The sequence below is a fragment of the Melanotaenia boesemani genome, chromosome 15 (assembly GCF_017639745.1).
Source record: "Melanotaenia boesemani isolate fMelBoe1 chromosome 15, fMelBoe1.pri, whole genome shotgun sequence".
Lineage (NCBI taxonomy): Eukaryota > Metazoa > Chordata > Actinopteri > Atheriniformes > Melanotaeniidae > Melanotaenia > Melanotaenia boesemani.
Genome location: NC_055696.1, coordinates 27,115,979 through 27,141,958, shown reverse-complemented (window position 1 = coordinate 27,141,958; position 25,980 = coordinate 27,115,979). Strand labels below are relative to the sequence as shown.

Genomic DNA, 25,980 nt, shown 5'->3' with positions numbered 1-25,980 from the left:
TGGTCCAACCAGTGGCCCATTCCCGTATGTACGGAAACGTTTCATGACAGTTTGGAGCATCATCTCCACAGTGTTACCCAGTCTACTTCAACACCACGTCACTCATCAGAAAAACCCATCCATCCATTACCTACACTCACTCTTTCCACTTCAGTTAAGTGAATAAAAATGGTTTGTTTCACAAAACATGGCAACATAAGAAGAAGTCTATGACAAAGCTAAAGTTTAGCTTTCAATCTGTAGCTTCCAAGATACATAAGGGCTGTTCCACTGCTTATTTGGAGACTTTGACTGCATCTGCCCAGGTCCTGCTCATAGACAATAATAATTAGACGCTTTAAATCTGAAATGAAATATTCTACACAGCATGTAGATTCAGTCAAACACAGTTACTTATGAATAACAAATCCATACTTGGGGATTGGAGGGGTTGGGTTATAGAGCTACTCACAAGTTAGAAATACATAATGGCTTGCATTAAAACTATTATAAAAAAAACAACAACAACAACAAAAAAAGCTATGACAGCAAAACACCGGTTCATGTAGTCAAATCAGTCTCCCCAGCGCTGAGTCTGAACAAGAGAACAATCTGGCTGCAGCTCCGCCTTCATCTGCTTGGATGTCACAGTCGTCTTTGGATGCAGTAATGAAGTCCCACGAAATGGAACCAAGAGGCAACTGCTGGTGGAATAAAGAGCAAACGTGCCAAACAAAAAATTACCTTTCAAATGTTGCAGGCATGTTCCCTGTAGCACTTTAACACCACTTACAAACCCACTAGTACAATCTTTGATAAAGCTGGCAGTTTTTAGAGCACAGCAAAGTCAAATGTAAAAAATGCTATTGCACAGAGAGCATCTAATGGATGAGGACTACTCTGAGTAAACATCCATTCAGTAAGCTTGCCCCAGTGGTTTACATCTAGTGATTCAGACTACAAAAACAGTGCATAGAACTGAAAGCTATGTCAGACCGAGACCCAACAATAAGGTGCTCCTCTAGTACTGCCAACTGGAAATGGCTTATCACAGCGACACCATTGCATGAGCCCGTGAAGTCATAGCATCCTGGTGTGCTTTGTGAGGACACCAGTGACAACAAGACTGACCCAGCATCCTAGCTTAGCTAACGTCTAAACATGTATGCTGGGATAATCTGCACAGAATTAGCATCTTTTCACAATTTACCACTCAAATTGATTTTATAGGTCCTAATCTTCTGCATTCAAACTGTTAAACTTAAGAAATGTGCACAACAAAACATTGTTTTTCATACAATTGTTTTTCTACTTTAAGAGACGTGCAAGGGTAAACCAATGGCTTCAACTAATTTACAGATGTTTTTTTTTATCATCCCAGTCATTCTTTACACCACTAATTAGATGAATCCGTGTAACTATTGCTTAAAGTCAAGTCAAGAGTAGGAACAGTGTTTACATGTCTGATTTGTGAATGTGGGCAGACACATAACACGTTATGGTGACGCTCTGCAGCAGCAGAGGAGCAATTTAGACTCCAACCCATTGCTGTGAACTGTTTCAAACCTCATTTTATTCTGAATCAAATGTAAACAAATAAAAAATGAGTGTGTGGTGAGGTTTGCTATATCAACATTCAAATACAAAATGGCTCTAATCAATTTTTCCACTGAAAGCCAGTCAGCAGCAGAATTAGTTGTGTAAACTGAACCTTTTGCTTGTGCTTGTTTTTCTGTCTGTTTATTCTGTTTTTCTCTGTATTTCAATTTTAATTTCGCATCTTGTTTTTTTCTTTCCTTTTTCCTCCTCCACTTTATTATTTTGCATGCTCTCGCCACCTCTCTATGTTGGTGCTTTGTGTTTGCTGGAAAATCAGCTTCCTGTGCCCAGATACAAGAAGGTAAGCCGTCCAGATAAGCTCCAATCTCAATCCATCCCTACTGCTCAGTCTTTAGTTTTATCCAAGCAGCATCCTTACCCAGTAAATCCTCACCGATCCCTATCTTACCTCCTGACCTCCCTCTCTTCATCACTGCAATGTGAGGTAATTTTCCTTGTGACAGAAAACATATTTACTGCTCTGTTTGGTTTTCTGTTTGTGCCACTCCTCTCGAGTCGTACTGTAAGACAAGGCAGCTAATGAAAAGCAAACTCACTGATGACGAATAGTGGCAGGAAAGCAAAGTGGTGATTATCTACAGCAGACTCAAAGGTCAGCCTCTTTACTGATTGATTGAAGATAAACTCAATCAATTAAAGTTAAACTCCATCCCAACAAAATGCACCTACACATCAAGCTGTCTGCTGTTATTTTTGCTTTGCTGACTGAATCCAGATTTGTGGTTTATACACTTTTACTGAATCCCAGTCTGTCTCTTAAATAAAAGTAAAATATCCGAGGGATATTCCATGAAGCAGGATCACAGGAAAGCCTTGCTTATTCTGATAAGTCTGGCTCATCAAAGTGAGAGTTCTGGGGCTTAAATAAGTCCCAGTGGAGTTACCATGGTAACAAATCTGCTCCAGACCAGGATAACTGTCAGCTTATTTAAGTGTCATCATGAAAATTGCCTGACAGGTTGCAGCTTGATTCCCAAAAGAGCGTTCCAGATTGATTTTGCACTCACGCTTCTCATGTCATTTAATAAGGTCATATTAAAATCTAATAAATAACATTACCGCATATTTCTAAAATAAATAAAAACTTAAACATTGCAAAAGTCAAACATTGTATGCAACGAGTTGCAACATACAGTAACCTACCTTAAAAACACATCCATCTCTGAGTGGTTGGTATAAAACACACAAAGTTGTCAGATTTCACTGTAAGTGGACGCGATGTCCTCATTGAGACACCTAGAAGAGATATGATATCTCCTCTCCCTGAAAACTTTACACAGAAATATGTAAAACTACCTTTTACATATTTCTCCTGGGCACCTGGAGGTGAATTCTGCTGCCACCTACGGAGGACGATCCTCTTCCCCAGCAGTAACAGCCAGGGTCTTTTTATTTGTGCCGATATTTATACATTTTAAAATGTATTGTGATGATCAAATTGACTTTATACACCACTTTACATTATGGAATCCTTTTATATTTTAACTTTACTTACTGCCACATTTATCATTGTCCACTCAGATTATTTCTGTTCTGATATTTAAGGAGGGGATGGCTCAGCAAGGTAGAGCGGTCGTCTTGTAACCCGAAGGTTGCCGGTTTGATCCTCAGCCAAGTCGAGTTCATGTCAAGGTGTCCTTGAGCAAGACACCGAACCCCTAATTGCTCCTGCCTTGCATGGCAGCTTCCGCCATATGTGTGTGAATGGGTTAATGTGATGTATGATGTAAAGCACTTTGGGTGTCATTCTAGGTACAGTAAAGCGCTATATAAATACGGACCATTTACCATTTTACCATAAAAATATATCAGCCGGTAAACTCACCAGGTTGGAGTTCTTTTGATGGTTGACTTCAGTTCCGGTAGGTATTTCCTGTTTTAAAACAACAATGGTGTCCAGTATGGTTCAATGTCTTTATTAGCTTGTGGAATAAAACAAAGAAATAATTTGCTCAGCCTCTCATCTTATTGATGCATTAGGTGTTGTTAAAAATGGTGAGTGTAAATCTGCCTTAAGTCTGTTATTATCATGACTGTTACTGGCTGCAGCTTTGCCTGTTTTTGCTGAAAATATGTTGGTATTCTTCGTACAGCTCTATAAGCAGTGTTTGATCAGCTGGTGATAAAATTAGCGCTCTCATTTTGCTTTTAATGTCGCTCATTTCATCAACTTTCCCTTCACCCATTCATTTGGGCTTACCCCGGGTGCTGAACTAAGCGAGACCATGCAAGTCTGTCTGGGATCAGTCTGGATCAAATAAGGCTGAGCTGCATTTATGAAACAAGTTGAGGCTAAAGAAGAAAATGGCGCTAGTTTGAGTCTGACTTCTTCAGATGAATCTCTCTTTCTAGGAATATCCTCCTGGTTTGGTGCATTTGGTTGACAACTAACAACCATGCCGTCCCGTGGGAGTATGGACCATTCTCATGTTTCGTCACTAATCACTTGACTTGCACTTCAGTGACATTCATGGTTGGCAAAAGATAAACAAAGCAGACATACTGCTGCAGGACTCAGGTCTACAGCTAGCTTTTCATTGCCAAAAGCTAGTGGTACATCTCTGTTGTGCCTTTGGATGTTCCACTCGACATCCCAAGAATGGGATTTTAATTTCCAGACTGCCTGCTGATCCTGAACGATGGCAAAATGTGTTGCTGCCGTCTAACAAGATAATTGGAAATTGGTCATACAGATCTCAGCTGTGTAGCAAGCACTTTGTTTGTGGTAAGTTTATCAAAAATTTTGTTTTATACACTTTCCAAGTCTACTTATGGTGGGCTGCTCAAATTATGAATACATTTATTTATTTAAAAGTAAAGACAATGCATTATTAAAATGCAGCAAACTGCAGTGGTTTAACGTTATTGTCCCTCGTGGCCAGACACTCCGTGTTAGCTTGTTGTTAACGGACATGTAATTGTTGCAAATTTTGTCTTCCCCTGGGTAAAAGACAACGCGTTGTCCCCAGCCTATGTCCCTTCCATCTTTGTGTTTGTCTGCACTCCTGAGAAAAGAAGGCAAAAGGATCTGGAAAAGTTTGAAAGATGACAGCAAGCAAAAAAAAAAAAAGAGAAGATTACAAATTACTTTAAAGTTTTTTTAAAATGGTCATGTTCATTCGTTTAATTCTTGAGACAACATTCTTGTTCATTCAACGAGAAATGGAAACAAAAAGGTTCATGTGTAAATTAGTAAGAGCAGCAAATGAACAACACATTTTCAAGTTTCTCACAGTGGAAATGCAACCACAGTGAAGCTGGTTGGATATTGGACTAATTCAACCGCCACCGTGAATCACCACGGTAACGGCAGTTTTTGGTGTTAATGAAAAGTTGGACATGTTTTTTCCTTTGTGGTCTCTATTAACGAAACAGTCTTTAAACAGCAATGTTTTCTCACAGTAATTGTTAGTAATGTTAACTCCTAAATGTACCACCGGGACATCTCTAATTTTTACATTGCGTTATGGTTATCTGCTGTTTTCTTACTCAGCTTTGACATGAAGAGGAAATATTTTGTTTGGGCAACTTTCCACAGCTGATGTTCTGATACATGAGTATAAATACAGATACAGGTGGAAACACATTTTCTAACACTTAAAATTATGTTTAACTTTCTCAATGCACATGTAAAATAAAGTAAAGAAACATTTCATTGTGTATGTATTTATCATGGCGATTAAATGAGGTCAAAACAGCGAACACAGAGCCCAGAGAACTTCTACTCATGTGACACAAATTAGAAAATAGATAAAGGCTCAGTCTCTTTACATTTTGGTTTAAGCAATAAAGTAATGCTTAAACCAGTGGAGATGACTGTATACTTCGCACACTCACTATCCGGGTTGGCTCTGTGGCAGCTATGGAATCACTCATCCTCCTGTGATCCACCACCTCTCAGTCTTAAGATCCACATAGACTCAAAAAAGCAGAGACTGTAATTTCTCCACCAAATGAGAAAGTTCATCCTGTCACAGAAGTTGTTGACCCAGCTCTAATTCAGCAAGTATTGGAAAATGTAACAAAGGAAAACACATTTTCTGTGAACGACCTGGTTCATGTGGACTTGGCCTTAACATAATAATCCCTACTTCATGGTATTTGTAAAGCTTTAAAGTTTGATATTGTTAGTTTATTCATTAAGAAGTCAATCAATATCTGCAGAGCACAGCTTTTGTATTTGAATCCAACAGTGAAGTTCATGTGAACTGATCAACTTTACACTTATGAACGGTCAACATCAGTACTGGAGCTCTTCATAAATTCCCAGAATACTCTAACTCAGTTTTTATGGTTTACTATTTCACTGTTTAACAACAAATCAACACACTTATCATCTTGCTATAATAAGAAAGTCTGCTGCATGACAGACTTTATTTAAACTGCTGTGTGTGAGCAGACTTTGCAGCAGAGGGAGGAGAATGATCTGATCGTCGAGCAGGTGGAATGTTAACTTGGAAATGGCAGTAGCGTGATCAGACAGGCTGGGTGGAGAATGGATGGAGATGGGAATGGCAGACGAATGGCAGCTGAGTCGGCTGACAGAATAAGAAGAGGGCTCACTATAACAAAAAGCCAGATAACAGAAGGAATTTAACACAAAAGTGGATTTTTGTCATATAAGAATGCCTCTTCAACCTCTTCAGTGACATATTCTTGTTGTATTTTTGCTCCTCCCAGCTAGGATCTAAACGCAAGATCTAAGGAAGGATAAACACGTGTTTAACTTCACTTGAAAAAGCATTTCAGATAATATTCCTTCAGATGCATGAAAGACCTTCCAATCCCTCAAATGCATTTTAGTGAGATAGTTATCGCTGTTAAGTTCATTTAAGGATTGAAAAGAGGCAGAAGTTGGAAGAAAAATTTGACCAGTAATATTTACAGTGATACAACAGTCAGATACCAGAGTACAATAGCGTAGCATGTGTTGCAGGAAAGGTGTTTTTGTTTGTTCTACAACTGGTAGCTTTTAATTTCAATATACAGTATACTCACTGTCCACTTCACCAGGTCCACCTTCTAGTACAGAGTTGAACCAGTTTTTCCTTCAGAACTTCTTTCATTCTCGGTATGACAGATAGAACAAGGTGTTGGAAACATTCCTCAGAGGTTTTGCTGCATATTGACATGACGCATCACACAATTGCTGCAGGTTTGTCGGCCGCATCCATGATGAGAATCTCTTCCACCACATCCCAAAGCTGCTCTACTACAAGTAGCGTCTGCAGTACAAAAAGGAAATGTGGCACACTTCAACTATCAGATTTGTATAAGAGCATGCGCACGCACATCCCACGCCCTTTAAAGCAGGGAAACGTGAGGGAATGCCTTCCCTCATCAACATGGTGGCAAGAAATGGTCAGGTGGACGCCTATGATACATATTCACATCATTTGCATGATAGCTTTTTTGGGGGGGGGTTCAAGGTGTGAGACAGAGATCCTGATGGAGCACATTGACAAACGTAAAAATGTTTAATTGGTGGCAAGGCAAGAAGGCAAGACGCCAGAGGCATCGGATGATGCGGCTGGATATCTCAGTCAGTAGGGCATCCATCTCCCATGCGGGAGACCAAAGTTTGAATCCCACAGGAGTGAGCAGTCACACCTTCTAGTTGGAGCCTTCGGCAAGACACTACAGCCCACAGTAAATCATTTTGGAGAAAAGCGTCTGCTAAATGACAGTAATGATGCCGGTAATGTAGTTTTTTGTTTTAAGGTATAAAATAAATATGTACAGATACATCTGAGATTGGTAGCAGTTTATTTAGTGTTAAATAATCTTTCTGCATAGTTCCTGTGTGTTGGGGAAAACAATTACAAAAGGATTGTGTAAGAATAAATAAATAAAGGAAATCCACCTCTTGTGTGTTTCATAAGCGTTGCTTCACTTCTAGACGCTCCAGTCTGTCCCACTCTGCTGGATCTCCGAATAAATGACCGAAGCTTACTTTTGGCATTTACTGACTGGTAACTGTTGGCAGCAGACTCTCCACTTCATTATTTACTTGATTTTATTCTGTAACGTTGGTGTCGCAGTTTCCGGTTTTCCCAGATTTTGTGAGTACGCCATGGTCAGAGTTTGCATGGAGGTAGGAATCCTTTATTCCTACCATGGACTGTTTTTATAAATCCAAAAAGTTGACTATATTTGCCGTACGCTGTTTTTTTGTACCTACGCGACCTTTATATATGAGGCCCCTGGTGACTGTGGAGGCCATTGGAGTCCAGTGAACTCATTGTCATGTTCTAGAAAGCAGGTGGAGATGATCTGAGCTTTGTGACATGGTGCATTATCCTGCTGGAAGTAGCATCAGAAGATGCTACACTGTGGTCATAAAGGGATGAACATGTTCAGCAACAATACTCAGATAGGCTATGGTGGTTAAACCAGACCACGTTGGTACTAAGGGGACCAAAGTGGTACAAGAAAATATCCCCCACACCATTACACCAGCAGCATCCTGAAGCGTTGATCCAAGGCAGGATGGATCCATGTTTTCATGATGTTCCCACCATTTTCTGAGCCTAGCATCTGAATGTGGAGCTGAAATGGAGACTCATCAGACCAGCAACGTTTCTCCATCTTCTGTTGTCCAGTGTTGGTGAGTGTGTGTGAATTGTAGCCTCAGTTTCCTGTTCTTAGCTGACAGGTGTGGTCTTCTGCTGCTGTAGCCCATCTGCTTTAAGGTTGGACTGGTTTGCGCAGAGATGCTGTTCTGCAGACCTTGGTTGGAAACAGTGCTGATTTGACTTCCTGTTGTCTTTCTATCATCTCCAGTTCTCCTCTCTCTTCCTCATTCTGATGCTCAGTTTTGAACTTCAAGTTGTCTTCACCATGTCTACATGACTACTTGCACTGAGCTTGCGGCTATGTGATGGTCTTACAGTGTGGTGGTGAAATATTAAAAATGGAAACTCATTTAGACCTTCTCCTTTAGTATTGCTGTTTGGATTATTAGAAAGTAAGGGTATCTTTCGTTGCATGTAAAGAAGCAGCAGGAAATATCTCTGCTAAGCTAACCAATTCACTTTTTAACAGTCTTTTAGAAGATTGCTAATTTTTCCTCATCTTTAACAAAACTCACTAATCAGCCTCTTTGTTTTCCTCCCAGTCAAAGTGATTGGCAGAGAAACTAATGTGTGACCCTGCCACTCGACTCTCACCTCGATCGCCTTTTGATCATCTTGGTTGACATTTATCAGTGATAAATGGGACTTGTCTGCCAACTCCCCATATTTCCAGCTTCAGTCTCTCCCAGAAGGTCTCAAGTCTTCTTGACCTGAGCACCTCAGCTGACACCAGGTGGCATGTGAAGTGTTAACCCCGTCCTTAGCATGACTTTGGGTCAGCTCCCTCTGGATTAGATCAATACCCATCTGCTCATCCATCCTGTTATCTGCTGCTCCTGGTGATTGATGCTTCCTCCACCAGCGTGTTAGCAGGCCAGTCAGATATGGTGATGAAGATGTATGCCTTGTTGACGAAGAGGTGATAGCACAATGGGAAAGAAGCGCTCACACGGGAAAAAAACACATGAACAGCATTTGCTCCAAATAAATATGTTTTTAGGTATTTTCAAGGCAAAGATGGAGTTTGATGCACACAAAACCCAAACCAAAAGGAACAAAGACATGAAAAATAGGCTGTTATAGAGAATGATTAATGGAAACAATAAGGACAAGATACAAAAGCAGGTAGTGGGAAGATAAGACTTTCTGAAAGCAAATTTTTTTGATTGAATATAGCAAAACACACACATAAACTGTCCACCCTGCAGGAGACCAGCCACTTTCTTCATGTGTTGGGTTTTCTGCTGTTTGAAGTCATATTCTAAATTCAGCATGCGGATAAGGAAACAGATTCCCAAAAAAAGACCACATCTGGATGGATTCTCACCAAATGTTGCTCCAAAATCTTTTTGTCGATTTTAACATTATTGCCTTCCCAGATAGAAAGTTCCCCATTTTCTGTGCACTAATGCTCTCATGCACCATTATGGATACTTGCTTTTAAACTGTTGTGGTTCCTCTCCAATTTCCAGTATCCAGAACTCCCAACAAGAAGGTTAAATTTGGGTTTGTCAGACCAGAGGACAGTTTTATACGTCATCTTTGTCTGTTATAAAGGAGTTTGGACCTAGAAAAGCAGCAGTGTTTCTTTATGTCTGTGATGAATGGGTATCACTGACAATGGTTTTCTGAAGTGCACCCAAGCTGATGCAGGGTTTCTGCATCTAAACATTTTGCTTTCAATCTACCATCCTCTAAAAGGCCCTTTACACTGATTTTCCCAACTTTACATATTAAACTGTAAATGTAAATATTTGAAATTCAGTTTGGAACTTTACTAAAGTTAATCCAGCTGCCTGTATTCTCCTTGGGTCAGGACTTGTATTGGTTAATTCTGTTTTTTGGATTAATTTCCAACTCACAAGCCAAACTTCCTGTGAAAATTATGCTAATTATTTCCCCTCCAAAAAAAGAAAGGGAGCTCAACTTCATCCTGCAGCTCTTTAAGGCCTCTATTCAGGAGATCTGGAAGGTGTGTGTGGATACACTTCCATCTGCTTCTTGCAGTGGTCATTTTTCTCTAACCCTCAGTAATTATGATCAACAGAGCATTCATAGTGTGCTTGTGCAATCAGCAGCATGACGCAGCTGCCAGTTCATCCCAGTTCAAACTCACGTAATTTCCTCCCTCTCAATAGCAGTTCAGGTGTTTGCAGAAGGAAACAATAGAAGCAGATGAACGCAGCACTTAAACCACCGCAATCAGCTCTCATGATGATGGTTCAGCTACATATTTATGTCGGAAACACAGTTAAAAAGTGTGGCTAAGAATCAGAAAGAAAAGCTGCATGCCAACACCCTGAAAGTGAGGGAAGTCTAAAGTTTAGCTGCTGCTTTAGTTGAACAAATTTGCTTTGCCAGGGGGGAGCTTAATGGAGGATAAAAGACTCCTCTTGATACTTGTTTTTGTTTTTATTATTTTGGATATAGCTAAGTTACATTTTTATGCTGGACCTGACAAAGAGAGAGAAGAGCAAGAGAAGAAAAGAGTGAGGAGAAAAAATAAGACAGAAATACAAAAGGCAACAATTGCACAAACAAAACAGTAAAAAACAATCTGCTGCTTAATGGCATCTAAGAAAACAAGGCAGATCATCATTGAAAGCACCTATTAGACGATAACAACACGAATAACACCAGCAATAAGACTGCAAAACACAACTGTAGTTATTGGTATTAAACTTGTATAACACAGTAACTGTGCAAGCATGCACATTAGTGTGTGTGAGTGCAGAATAAAGGGAATGAGATGTGTTCAGTGATGAGTGTGATTATGCAAATACAACCATGTTCCCTCCAAGGATAGGAAGGAACGAAGAGGGCCCCGAAGCCCAACCAACCAGCAGCCACCATGGAGCGTGATTTTTAATTGTTTTGCACATGGGAATTTGTAATTCAGATCAAGCATATAAACTTAGCACAAAAAGCAAGGAAATTTATGTTTGACGGATTATTTCTGTGATATAACAATGCTTCTTGGTAATAAATCTTATACCGTTGGAAAACCTGTTTATTTTTATTTTTAATGAAGCCACATTTGTAAGGAAAATGCATTTTGTGGGATGAGCAGCAGAGTTGTCTGGGACCGAACTCTATCCTCCAAGATGACAACACTGGTTCCCACCAGAGTGGGGTTTGTGACAGACTACCTCTAGCTCAGTGGTTCACAACCTATTTTCCCTGAGAACCCCTTCATGCAACTACCAAATACTGTGGACCCCATTAGCTGTTTCTTACTACAAATGATGCATTTTGACTCCTTTCCTTTGATAAAAACCCAAGTTAAGGTATTTACCAACAAATAGCCTTACTTTTTTTTCTTATCTAAATAAGGACAAATCATCTGCACTGTGGCATTTCTCAAAAATGTCTCATTAATGAAATGATGCAGGAAAAATCAAGGTTACCAGGACAGACACGAACTACTCCAGTACCATAGCTCCACCAGCACACTGACCTCACTAAGCAACGCTGTACACGGACGAAAAGTGATTGGATGTACAAGGTGTGGCATAATAAGTCGCCTTTTCTTTTATTTGTGACCAAGGATATAATTTTTAAAATGTAATTGTTTAGCAGAGTTAGTGTTTTGATTCTACCAAAACACTAGTTCCATGTGAACGAAACAGCCAAATGATGAAAAGAAACTTCAGCAGATACACCACAACTTGTCAATGTGTGGACGTGGCCTTTATTTTATTCATGCTGGCTCTGAACAGTCAAAGCCTCAAGGATCTGTGCTCTTTGGGGGACTCCCTCCCAGGTTGGGAACACTGCTGGATGACCTTAGCAGACCTTAGGTCCTGACATCAACCCCACTGAACACATGTGGAATCAGCTTGGGCTGCTGTTTTTACCAGAGTGACCAACACAACCACACTGGCTGACTGGTAACTGATGCAGGCTGATGAATGGGATGCCATCCCACAGCAGTGAGGAGGAGGTATCTGTTGCGGCTGTGGATCTTCCACATGATACTGAGGTCCCTGTTTCTTAAGTGAAAACATTGTTAAATATGTTTAGTTCCTTAAGACTTCCATCATCCAATCCAATGAATGCCAAAGAGTAGAATCAGCTGTTTGGCAGAGATTTAGTTTAGTCTAGTTTATTATTAGCTGCGTTTCCATTACCTCTAGAATAGCACAATACCTAAACCTTACAATAAAACACTGGTAAAAGAAACACCTACATTTCGAAAAACTTCTCAAATATCGCTAAAAAGTTTTGACGCTCTCACGAGGTGGTTTTCCAGACGTGTCGATTTAGAAGTATATTTCAAAAGTGTAATGGAAACACTTTTTCCACATTTCCACGTCACTGGACTTCACATGGCCAATTCATTTGAAGTAAAAATGGAGTGGTATGTAGGGACGGCGGAGGAGACGGAAAGCTTTTCACAAATAATTAAAGCGACAAATATAACCACTATCCTTGATAGCACACAACAATGAAATCAGAGTTTTACAAGGAATTAGAAATCTCCATCTACCTCAAAGTGGAGTGTTGCAAGAAGAGATTTTACCAGTAATTTACGACTTATGCGCTAAACACTATTCAGTTTTAGCACCTGCCAATCACAACTGTAACTTTGTCGAAGTTTTAGAAATATTGCTTTTTTGTGAAAAACTGTAATGAAAACACAGCTATAGATCCCCATCAGTCTTCACCAAAGGGAAGACTACTCTTCCTGAGGTCCAGATCTAGATGATTTGGCAAGTTTTTCATTGGCACAACCCACATATTCAACTCTGCAACTCATCCCACAAATGCATTTTCCTTAAAAATGAGGCTCCATTTAAAAGGGAAATAAACAGGCTTTCCAATAATATAAGATCTATAACCAAGAAGCTTTGTTACAACAAAGAAATAATCCACCAAACACCAGTTTCCTGACTTTTGAAGTTATAGCTGAAAATTTTCAGGTTTGGTTCACACAGTCTGCTTCTGATTAAAGAAAATAAGAGACGAGATTGAAGAGGAAGGGTCAAGGCTGGCCCAGATTGGGGTTACAAAGTGAATCATGTGTTATAGCTGCCCTTATTTTCATAAGGTGCTGTTACTGCCTGTGTCTCTCAGCTTTTCCTTATTTTTGCTTGAGACCGTTCATCTGGTTGATGTACTTTTTACTCTAAGTAGTTTATAATGAGCATGTATATTATTAATTTGCTTTTCAGCAGGTCCATTGGATGTTTAACTGAATATCCCCTACATGACAGAAATGTTTGATCTTTTTTTCTTTTACCCTTACATGTCGAAATAGAAATAAATTCACCATATGGAAATGTATGATTGATTATTTCATGTATTAGGTTAAACATCTAAAATACCAATAAGTTAAGCCACACAACAGAAGTTTAACAGTGATATCTCTGTTTGTCACCTTATCGTTCTTTGATGGAATTCATCATCATAACAGCTAATAAGGAGCTGGCTCACCCCATCCAATTACAAACATAAAATCCTGTTGAACTTTCATGTAGCCATGTCCATCCCAGTGACATATCCAAATGAAATCAAAAAAGGCTCAGAGAAAGTATCTCATAACTGGTTGTTTTTTCCACTGTTTGTTTTATAACGTAGCCTCCTCTGTGTGTCTGTAGATGTCAGAGACCAGAGTTTATATGACGTCGTCGGACATATTCATAAACATGTCACAAAAGACATCCAGCTAAAGGACAAGTGTCACTGCTTCTGTTTTGTGTGACAGGATGCAAATCAGCATCGTCTTATTGGATGTACTGAGCAAGTCATTTTGCTGCCAAGTAATTCCTGCTGAGTGCTGGGCTGGAAGCCAAGCTCCTCTCTCAAACCTGATAATTGCAGACAAATAGAGTCACATTTGTTGTATTTTTTTCATTTTTGGTTCATTAAAGAAAAAAAAAACAAAAACAACTCACAAAGACAAGAAAAATATCAAATTACGGTGCTAAGCTGATAATAAAGAATCTTTTGCTGCATGTTCTTGGTGAAACTGAATCCCTATTCCATTGTTTCTTGGAAGAGAAAAGAAACCTTTATGTCATGATATCATAAAGCTTAAGACTTTTTAAGCTTTATTATCCCTTATAATTCAAAATAATCATGTTTGATTTGTGTACATGTTCATGTCTGTGGGTGCAGAATGATGCAGTAACAAGTATATTTTATAAACAGAAGTATTTCTAGAGCACATTTCATACATAAGGCAACCCCATGTGCTCAAACAATAATGTAAAGAAACATTCAGACCGGAAAAAATAGAGTTAATAGAAAACAGATGTCAGTTTGTAGAACTGTCAGCAACATTGTATGTATACTGGAAAATATATTCAAAATGAAAAACTCCCTAGCTTAACTGAAAACGGTGGCAAGTAAAAAAGTTTTGAGACACGATTTAGTAGAAGTCAGGTCTGGATCAGACTTCAGGTTTTCTGGTAGTATCAGATATCAGGAGCAGAAAAACTAAATGCTGGTTTGAACTCTGAGGATGGAAAACTAATTAGACCCAGATGATCTCTGTAGTCTCTGTGGCTCACATGGCGTCAGCAGATTAGATGTTTATTGTGCTCCAAATTACTGTGCATACAGGATTTAAACTAATGAAACATTTGGGTTTTAGTTTTTCTGCCTGTGTTGTTTCTCCATCTGTTAAGATCATTGATAATCTCAGTTTACAGGTCAGCTCTTTAGTTTCCAGGTGATTAAAGGGAAACTACTGAAAGAGATTATTCAAGAGTTAAGACAGTTAAATGTTATTAAATGTTTTTTAAGACAGTCCCAGTTTCCATGCAGTCTAGGAAAAAAGAAGGATCTTATGTAAATGAAGAGAGTGAAACATGGCAATGCCTTGCCTGGATATTTCAAGGGAACCTAAACATGATTTTTGTACTGTTACTGCATCATATTCAGAATTCGCTGTTAAAAAGCCATTAATGGAGACCATGTCCCAACAAGGCTGCTACATCAGCATGGTGGTGGTGGAATGATGGTTTGGGCTGGAATAGTGATTCCAGTTCAATGATAAGTTGTTAAGGTAATTTTACATAAAGATTTCTTGTTAACTGGATCTAGAAATATGTTTCTTTTTTATTTGTTTTTGCAAAAATTATCTTCTTCTTCTTAATAATAATAATAATAATAATAATAATAATAATGCAGTTTATTTTAAATAGTTTTAATGCTATGTGCACATTGTAGCACTTTGTTCAACTACGTTGTTTTTAAATTTTAAATAAAGTTGTAGTTGTAGTACATAATTAAAAGTGTATGACTTACAAAAAAGTTTTTCCATTAACAAGCCTGTAAAACATGACACAAATTTAAATTTCTTTTAATCATGTTTAACTATTTTAATTTAACTTTGTATTAAAAGTCCTGTTTATTTACGTTTCCATGTCATTTTCAGTTCGATTTATTTATTTGATTCTTAAAAAAAGTTTCCTACTTCATTTTTATTTCTGTATAATTTTCCTTTTACATTTTCTTATCTAAAAACTTATTTATTTCTGTATTATATTTTCACCTAACATTTTATTTATTTATTGACACTATTTTTTATTTACAGTCATATTTACATCCCCACGCATTTTTGCATTTTTTTCTTCTATTATCGTATTTATTACTGTGTCTGCTTTTTACATTTCTGTATGCATTTCTGCCTCATTATGTAACTGATAGGGCGACCTTTTCTGAGATTTGAAATTAAAAACATTTGAACTTTTCTGATGTCTAATAGTGTTACATGGCAGGAACTCTCACAGCCAGTAATCAGGAGAATTACAGCAGTCAGAGATCCCAGCAGGGACTGAAAAGCTTAGGGGCCAGTAACAGTTTGGAGGGACGATGCAATTACATGTGTTAAAAGCAACATAATTTCCAGAGGAATAAACAAGTAGAACAGAGGTGTGGTGGATGGTACGGTCATCTCACTGCAAAAACGTTTCCAGTTCTAGTCAGGGCTGAGGCCTTTCTGTGCATGTGGAGTTTGCACACAGGTTGATTGGAGATTGGAGTGATTGTTGACTCTCTCTGATGACCAACCCACCAGGATGTGCCCTGCAGAAAACGGCTGGATGGAACAAGTTGGAGAATTTATAAATAAATATGTGTATATATAAGAGAGAGAATCACAGGCAGTGGAATCCGGTGGAGAAGGCTTGGAGGAACCATCATGGAAGGTTAAAACCCTGCAGACTGCGGACAAATAGCTGAAATTGGTGGATGTGAATAAGTCCAACCAATGGTTAGATCATAATTAAGTTTACTTTAAATACTTCCAATTTAAAGGAAATTCTAGCGTTTTTACATTTGAAAGTCAGTTTAGCCATCACAATAACTACTCAGGCCATCAAAAATGTATGTTTTTGTCTCAGATCTGACAGCAAAACAGAGAAAACATTTTCCTTAATGGAAATTCGTCAGTTCGAATCAGTGAAGGTTGTAAACAGCAATTTAACAAACGAGAAGTGTTAACATTAACGATAAAAAGAGAGGGTTTTTGTTTTTCTGGTCCGTCTTTGACCCTTTTATCAACCGGGACTGAGCATGATGGACTAACAGAAGAAGCGTAAATGTTTGGCATGTAAAACGCTCCCAGACAGACCAAGATGCTCTTCAGGGCGGCGTTGTCTCTGCACTCATCTCGATGCATCACAGCGTAGATTGTGTTTACAGGAGACAGCTGTATTTTGGCTTTACTTTTGAACATGCAGTACTGTTTGGAAGTTAATGACTTATGCAATCCTTCATTGTGTTTATAAGAGTTTAATGTTCCCATGACAACAGGATGTAAGAGGAGGCATGCAAACCAAACTTTCTATGTTTCATGGTTTGATATTTATGGTTCCCACTGCAACCCGTTCAGGTTCCTTAACATTACAGACTGGCTTATTCTGGTATGAGTGACCTTCACACATCTGCTCTGTTTGTGTTGTATTGATTTGCTATCAACAGAAATGTTCAGCTTTTTTTTGTTGTTCGGTTCTTTTCTTCAGCTCAATGTTCTCCGGGAACTGCAGGGTCTTTCTAAATGAGGCGTCCTGCTCTGAATGTCTGAGGGACACATAACAGAATAATGCATGAAGTGTAATATTATCAAAAGGTATCTGTTTTGAGTATTTATTTTCCTCTTATTTCCACAGGGGCTCAAGCCAATGGATCACAATGGGCTATCAGATCCTTACGTCAAACTACACCTACTACCTGGAGCCAGCAAGGTGCGTGCATTTTCCCTTCATGTCAGCGGTAGCATCTTTATTATGACAGCTGTGGTCAGCAGTGAGCTGACTTTAAATTAACAAAAACACATGGCTCGTCTGCCTGTCTGGATCTGGAGAGATCTCAAATTAATTCAGTTTTATCACATCACATTTGACTGTTATTAAAGACAAATGTAAACACAATGTCAGCATATTTATTGATTTAACTTGCTCTTGTGTAAATACTGTTAGTTTCCTCCAGAGCGAAAACATGTGTAAAAGTCGTGCAACACTTTTTTTGTGCATAAAAAAGTCTTTTCTCCTACCACAAAACAAAAAACACATAAACTTTGTGAATATTAGACACCCCCCGTGTGGTCTTTGCTTAACCCACAAAGGATGTTATTGGTTTTGGACATAAGTGACCAAACATTTTTTTAGAAACTTGGAGTACTTTGTGCTCCAAATGATGACCTTGGGGGTATTCCACGAACGTAGTTAAAGAAAGCCAGGCTGTGTCGGGAAAGCCTCGCTTGAACTAACACCATCTCTGAGTTAAGGCTCAAGCCGTTCCACTAACACATTTCAGCCGCATCTAATCGAGGCTAATTCAAGCGAGGCTTACATAGCCTGGCTATGTGGGAGGTGCTGAGAAACGTAGGAAGCCCTGACGAGTGGGTGGTGGAAAAGAGGACCTGGCAGAAAAAGAGAGCAAGCCGAGAGCCGTCATTCTCTCAGCAGCTGGTGAGGCACTGGAGTCAGATTTACAATATTAAGAACCGAAAAGAGCATCTTATTTCACTATTCATCCAACAGCATGCAACTATGCCCCCTTGAGGTGAGGCAGAGTACTGCCTGCCTCACCTGGCCGCACAAGAAGTACTGGCCCTGCTCAGTTTATTAATAATCCAATAATCAATATGCATCATCATATTTTGTGAATATATTATCGTGTGCATGCACGTGTGTGTGCAACCTACATTAATTCTGCACTGTTACGTTTCAACAGAAGCAATCTTAACAGCCAAAGCGTACCTGCAGCAGGTGGAAATAAGTACAAGAACATATTTCGGAGTGGGAGGTAGCCTTTGAAGAAGTGTATTTGTTCAAAACATGTTGAGCTGTAAATATGTTGCACTGTACCAAGACAACGTCAGAGGCCACTGCTACAGGTGGGGGTCCTCCCCCTGAAAACCCGCAGGGCTGTTGGCATGAATGCACTTTGAATTAAGCGTGTGCCCTCTGCAGGGACATTAATAAAAGGCCAAGCCATGGTAACCAAAAAGCAACTCTGTCTCTATCTATCTATATCTTTCTCCATCCATCTCTTTAGTTTAGCTTTCTCTTTCTCTATCTTGCTCTTTAAGTACCCTAGACCTGTATAGACAGGGCTCAGCTGATCCCAGTTTTACTGTTAGCCAACCAGAGGCAGTGGAGGTTGGATGTTCATGAAATTGGGGAGGGGGTTTATTAAGGTATTAATTAGTTTTATCAAATACCATGTTCTTTTTTATTTAATTTCATGTTCAGTACTTGTATAGTTGCGTTTCTTTAGTTACATCGGCACTGACAGATTTATTGATTATTCAAGACAGTCAAAGTAGTGATATGATAAGTGTTTTTTTTTTTTTGTTTGTTTGTTTGTTTTTTTTTTACTTTTGAACAAGAATGAGTGGTGGGAGCGCAGCATTTTACCAGGTAGAACTTTCTTTAGGGAGTGTGTATCAGACCTTTGAGACACAGCTAAGCTAAGCTTGAGCGTTAGGCTGCCCCCGAGCAGGCTAGTTCTGGTGCAAAAGTTATCATGGTTACTCAGCGAGCATTCAAATAAGCCACAAGATAAGCTCGACTTTCCCTTAATCCAGCTTTGTGGAATACCCCCCTGGTTGGTTTCGTGGGATCTTGACTCTGTTCTAAGCTCTTTATTAAAAACAATAATAAGAACAGGTAAAACAGTAAAACACCTTAAACAAAAAGAACAAGAAAAATAGGTTAGGTTACCTAAACCTTCTTTTTATTTCCTTCACGTCCTAATATCCATGAGAATAAAAGGTTTTAGAAACTGTGCAAAGCTAGAGAAACTCCGTCTATCTGGCTACACATGAAGATCAGCTTTTGGCAGAAAAAGGGACTGAAACTGATCTTTAAAACTGGCCTAAACTGACACGCTGCAACTCTTTTCTTCTTTTATAGACAAATGTGCAGATTAACTGACTATGACACGATGCGCTATGCTCACGATGAAGGTGTGAGCTCAGCTTGGGTCTGTGGTGCACATGAGCATCCATGATTCATATCACACTTCCAAGAATCACCTCACAAAATGCACATGTGGATCTAAATATACTAATATTTACTAATACTAATATTTAGAAGGAACAAAAGTCAGAATGTACATACACATGGACATCACAAAGAGTGAAGGGAAAAAGGGATTGGGGCAGAGCTGTGGGGGTGTCCTTACATTGTATGTTTCCATCATCTTCCTAGTCAATCGATGGCTTTCCTGTGGCCTTCATCGCTGCTCTGATTTAAGCACAGTCCATTTTTTCCATTTGTCTTTGAGCTGAGTTTCCTGTGGGCAAAGTCTGTAGTCAACTTTTCCATCATAGAGATTCCTTATGTAACCTGTTTGCATTGATCTGGAGTGGGAGAGTCCTGTTTTTGTTTTGTTTTTTTACCAACTATTAATAGAAATTTAACAAAGTCTTTTGTTTGTACATTTCCTATACATAGGTTACACAAAAACAGAACTGCGCAAAACACAGGGAACATATAAGCAAGTATTTTCAGTAATGAAACTTATCATTTTCTTAAACTGTGTTATTTTATCCCATTTCACAAAAAATGTGAAAGTGATCTGAATTCAATCCTACACAGTCTTTCCAGCCGGGATGTCTTTGTTTGCTCTTGATCTTAGACGTGATAAAATGGAAATGTATGTATGTCATCATAATGTATGTCTGATGCATTTTTCACATATTTAGCCATCTTTGTCTTCATCAGCACTTTTTTTCTGTTAACATCTGCTTCCCTACTTTTTTTAATTAGCTCAGATATGATTCTGATTCTGGTTTCTTTCTATGATTCATACCAGATTGTTCACTTTCTGGAGGGATTCATTCAGATCTAGTTCATAAAATAGAATTCATGTTTATCAAAATCATAGTTTTCTTTCATTTCTTGGAATCTCGACACCTGTGCTGTAATTCCCCTGGTTTTCCACTGTTCAAACCCTTTGTCATATTTAGGCGGTTTAAATTTGCCGCACTTTAATGAAATGGTGTCTTTCCATATCTTATATCTTAATTATACTGAACAACAGCCTCAGTGTAAACATTGTCTTGGATCTATTTCTTTTTTGTCTTCTTGTATGTTTCTCTATCTTCTATAATACTCTGTATTGGGCATTCTCCACATTTTGTTTTCATTTCCTTCCATTTGGCAGTATAATCTGGTTTACACCAACCTGTAGCATATCTCAATTGCACTGCATAAAAGTAATCTTTAAGATGTAGCAGTCCCATTCCTTCTTTGTCCTTTGGCAGATGGAGAGATTTAATTTTTATTCCGGTGCTTTTTGCCTCCCTAAACAAACATTCTTATTGTATTCCAGCTTGTATTGGGACTCGGGGACCACTACTGGTAGGGACTGGAATAGGTATAAGAGCCTCGGCAACCCATTAATTTATTTAAATTCTTGAACTAAAATCTAGCATTGATATGAACTAGCCTTCAATGTCTTTGTATCTCTTGATTACTTAGCCTTGTAAAGTTTAGATAGTGTTTTGGTGGTTGTGACACCCAAATGTTTAATTTTTTAAAGTTTCCAATCAAAAGTAAATTCTCTTGAATCTCTTTTAGTGGATAATTGATTGATATCTGTGTCTTATTGATATTTACTGTACACCCTAATAGCTGCCCCTAGGCTTGTAAATGTTTCATAAATAAACAGGCAGGGATTTATTTGGATGTCTGAGGTAGGCTATGACATCATCAGCAAAGAGTCCAATTTTTTGTTCTAATCTATTCGGCGTCGCTCCCCTGATCTCTGCATCCTAATTACCTACAAGAGGCTCTCTAGAGAGGGTAAATAGGGTGGGTGATAGACAGCGTTCTTGCCTTGCTTATCTCTGTTGTCTAATGTTGTCTGTCAAACATTCTAGCAGTTGATAGAGTGTCTTTACACGCTGTATTGATTTATTATTAAGAAGAAATCAGTCGAATACTTTGTACAGAAATTTTCAGTTGATACAATCGAAAGCTTTTTCAGCATCTGTACTTACTAACAAGCACTAACTTGCTTGATCAATCATGTAACGTCCTCCTTATATATATATATATATATATATATTACATTTATATATTCATTTATCTGGTAAATCCTATTTGATCTTCTATTATTCCTGATACAAATAGTTCAATCACTTAGAAGTTATTGCTGGATATATTTTGTAGTCCACATTTACTATGGAAATTGGTCTATAAGCACAATTATCTTTATCTTTTCCTTGTTTTGGAATAACTAGAATTATTGCTTCGGTCCGGGATGGAAGTATTCTGTTGTTTTGTACAGTCCATTTAAAGAGGCCAGGAGTAATGGCAACAGTTCCTCTCCAGAAATCTTATTCCACTCTGCTGGGTATCCATCACTCTGCGTGGAGTTATTGTTTTTAACTTATTTATTGCATCTTTTACCACCTCTATTTTAATGTCAGCATTTAATCTTTCTTTTGTTTTTTGTGTGGTTTCGATGGAGGGCAAGAGTCTAGAATTAGTTTAATTTCATCTTCATCTGCTGATGTAGGCTGTGTGTACAGATCTTGGTGATACCTCTGGAAGAATTTTCCAATTCCCTCTGGAGTAGATATAGCTTAGTCTGGTTTGGGATCTCTGATTTTGTAAATACTATTAATAGCTTTTTGTTTACCTTTATGTTTTGCCAACACTGAAAAGGATTTTTCTGCTTCCTTCATAATAATTCTGCTTCATAAATCTCAATTTCATCTATTTTGTTCTCGTTTCCTATATTTCCTGATATATCTTTGGGTCATATGTGTTTTTGTTATGTTATCATTCCAATTCCCTTAACTTTTCATTGAGTATTCCTTGTGTGATTTAATCTTTTTTACATGTACAGTCTCAGCTATCAGCTTTCCTCTGACTGCTTTCATGGCATCCCGTAGTATTGCTGGATTTACTAAACCGTTGCTGTATTCTTCTTTCTTCTTTAGTTCTGCTTTTACTATCTCCTTTCTTTGATCGTTATTCAGTATTCCCAGGATTAGTCTCCATACAGTATGCTGTTTGTTCTAAATGTTTAAAGATTTAAAATGGTTTGCTTTGAGATTCTTTTACAATAACAAATTATATTTTTTTTCTTTTAACTGGGCTGGCATCTGGCAACAGGCCTTGAGGATTATTTAATCTTTTCATTATAGATCCTGTGGATGATTACAAAAGCAGCTTATTGAAGGCCAAAGCTGCCTGATTATCCATCATCCTGACTCACATCTACCTTTCTTCCAAACCCCTTTATAAGTCTTCTTTGTTGATTTGAACTTTTTAATTGTCTCTTTGACTTGACGTTACTTCTAGAGAAGTAGAAAGTCAGACAATCGTGAAAAGGTGTCATGGAAAAGTGTGAAAAGGGGCAATTTTAGCATTCAACTACAACTTGTATGATTTTTATTGTTGGTAACAAATCAAAATCATAAAAGGAATAAAAGCAATAAAAGCTCTGCATAATGGGTGGGAAAACGTCTGCTAAAAGGAAAGGCCACGCTAGCTGCTAGTCAGGACATTTTTCCTGATTAACAGTAAAAATGATCATATATTATCGTTTTCTGGTTTAAAAGTCATCTCCAGATAAAGTCACATAAAGAAAATTTTATTTGTTGAACATCAAGTTACCCATAAGTCGATCCTTGTCATCATTTGTAAGATAAATCAAATAATTTAAAAAAAAACAGAACAAAACAAATCCAAACAATTACTGCTGCCATTAATATCTTCATGATGAAACAAGACAGACGTAACATTAGACATATGTACATCTTTAATGTACATCTTTAGTTATGAAATTTAGTTGTTACTAAACAGTGTTTTACATGACAGTAAAAACATGACCAAATATAAACATAAAGTAGATTTTACAGTAAGTCTGACCTGGTTAGGTTTTATAGTAGTATCAGTGTATGAAATTATGACACAATACCCAAATCAATATGTTGGACGTTGGAAATGAGCAAACAGTGAACACTTTATCTCTTATATTAAAGGTAAAAAAAAAAAAAGCATAAAAATCTGTTACTGTAAAGCTGCCAGGATGCTCATTCAGATAAAGCAGAACTAAAGGTTATTACATTTAATCAATAAAAATATTTACTATAGGAACAGAAAAATATATAAATAATAAAACAAAAGTTCTTAATTTTACTTATTAAAATGTAATTCCTTACAATTGTGTATTACAGTTTGTACAGGACAAATATGACCAATGTGGTGTCTACGTATATGCTGTATCTCTGTGACTGACAGTACTGACGTAAAACATGTTGATCAGGTGGAAAAGGCTTGAGAGGACTTGGAGTAAAACCCACCACTCTTAAAGGTGAGGTTGCAAGTTCAGATCCTGTCCTGGACCATTTTTTCCACACTTTCACTTTACTTTTTTCTGCTCGTCTTTACTTTGTGCACACATGATTCAGTGGATCTAGAAAGTTTTACGTGGGTGACAGAGGAGTAAGAGGTCCAGCCAGGGTGGCATGTGATGTCCTTAGTGCATTATGTGAAAATCCCCTGTATGGAAAGAAAATCCACAAAAACACTTTAAAGCTATTTATCATCATCCCTTCTAAGAAAACAAAGATGATATTTAGGCTTAAATTAAAATGATAATAATTATTATAATAACAATAATAAAAACAACCTAAAATAAGTATACTAGTATACTGAGTGTATTAAATACAAATATAGTGACACTTATGTTAGATCTATAGTAGAAACTATTTTAGATCATTCTATTTCTCTATTATAAGATTCACTTCTTACAGTATGTTGTTTGATCATAATTACTGATAAAATAAATTGGCTACATTTATACAGCTCCACATGTCCCACCTCATAACACACCTGCCACATGAAGCTGAAAACATGTTTTATTATGTCGCATCTAATGTCTGCTTTGGACTTTATACGGAGAATAAAAACACACCATGTGGTCCAGCAGGAATAAAGGATAGATCTTCTGACTCTTCCATCATTCGCTCCATCCTCCTCCTCACTTTTTGTTTCTGTCCCTCTTTCTGAATCTGAAACCTCCTTTTTTTTCATCCCTCACCTCTTTTTCCTCATCTTCGCTTCATCTCCAACTCTCACCCTCCTGCTAAATCTACCATTCTCACTTCTTCATTTATCGTTGCACATTTTCCTCATATTTTTCCACCAAAACCTGGAATTTTCTCACTTTTGAGTTTTCTTTTCATTGTGTCATTTCAAGTATCAAGATTGGAAAATGACCTACAAGCAGACTGGCCACATTTCAGGCCGTCCCATCCAGGAACTAACCTGTTTCTATCTGTTTTTGAATATCATTTTCATTTATTTAACAGCTATTTTACAGTAGTACTAAATCATCATAATTAAAATCTGTTCCTGTTTGTGCTCTTTCTGAAAAAATAGAGAATATGCACATATGATATAATAAAACACTGAAGTTGCGTCATAATATCTTCAAGTAAAGTAGTGAGAGAGTTTCACATCTTTGCATGCAAATTTCAGCACTGAAACAATATAACATGCAATTGTGCAAACTAGGTGCACATTTGTAAACAAGTGGAACAATGAGAGCAGATCCAGAAGTCTTCTTTAGCTGCTGCATGTTGTAGAGCTCAATAATGACCCAGGTCTTCAGTGGAGAGTCAGTCAGGTGCTGGGAGTGCAGGACCTGCAAATACACTGGCAGACAGACAACAACAGTTTACAACAGTGTGCAACCGTTTGCTATATCTAGCTTAATTTATAAGGACGTCTATGTTATTACAGTTTCTGGTTTACAGGCTGATGCCAGACTGACATATTAGCTTGAGTAATATGTTGTATGAAAATGTGGTAGGATTATTAGATCATTTAAAACATAAATATTAAGTTGTTTCTTGTGCAACATGCATATTAATAATTTTTGCTCAGAGTTTAAACAAGAAATCAGACAAAACAAGTAAAGTAACCCTAACCACCAGTCATGACTTCACTAACAGCAGGTTAGCTTACCTTTGCAGTGACAGCTGTGTTGTGCAGTCCTGCGGTGGAAATGTGAACAGATCCTGCACCCATCCATTCCTGAAATGTCCGTGAGCTTCCAGAGATTTGTAGTTTCTGAACTGTTCAATACGTGTAAGCACTGATACCATGAACAAGGTAGCTTGTTATGTCCAGCGATGAGGTTGGAGGTAGTAATGTAGCATCAGAGCTCCATTCTTTAGCTTTCACTATTGACAATTTGGCCAAATACCGATCCTGGGCTTCCTTCATAAGCTTGTCCCTGTACGGTATCCTCTCATCCTTCGTGCTTTTATCCATTTTTGCCACTGTATAAACGCTTCTAAATCATGATGCTAACCAAAATACTG

The 25,980-nt window shown here is 38.0% G+C and overlaps 1 protein-coding gene across 1 annotated transcript in view; it reads left to right on the top strand.

The window, feature by feature from the left end:
• doc2b (double C2-like domains, beta) overlaps positions 1-25,980 on the top strand; it is a 223,755-nt gene that overhangs the window by 119,087 nt on the left and 78,688 nt on the right. The window contains exon 3 of the mRNA XM_042008423.1: positions 17,294-17,368. Within this exon, the coding sequence (XP_041864357.1) occupies positions 17,294-17,368 (75 nt within the window). The remainder of the gene's footprint in view (positions 1-17,293; positions 17,369-25,980) is intronic.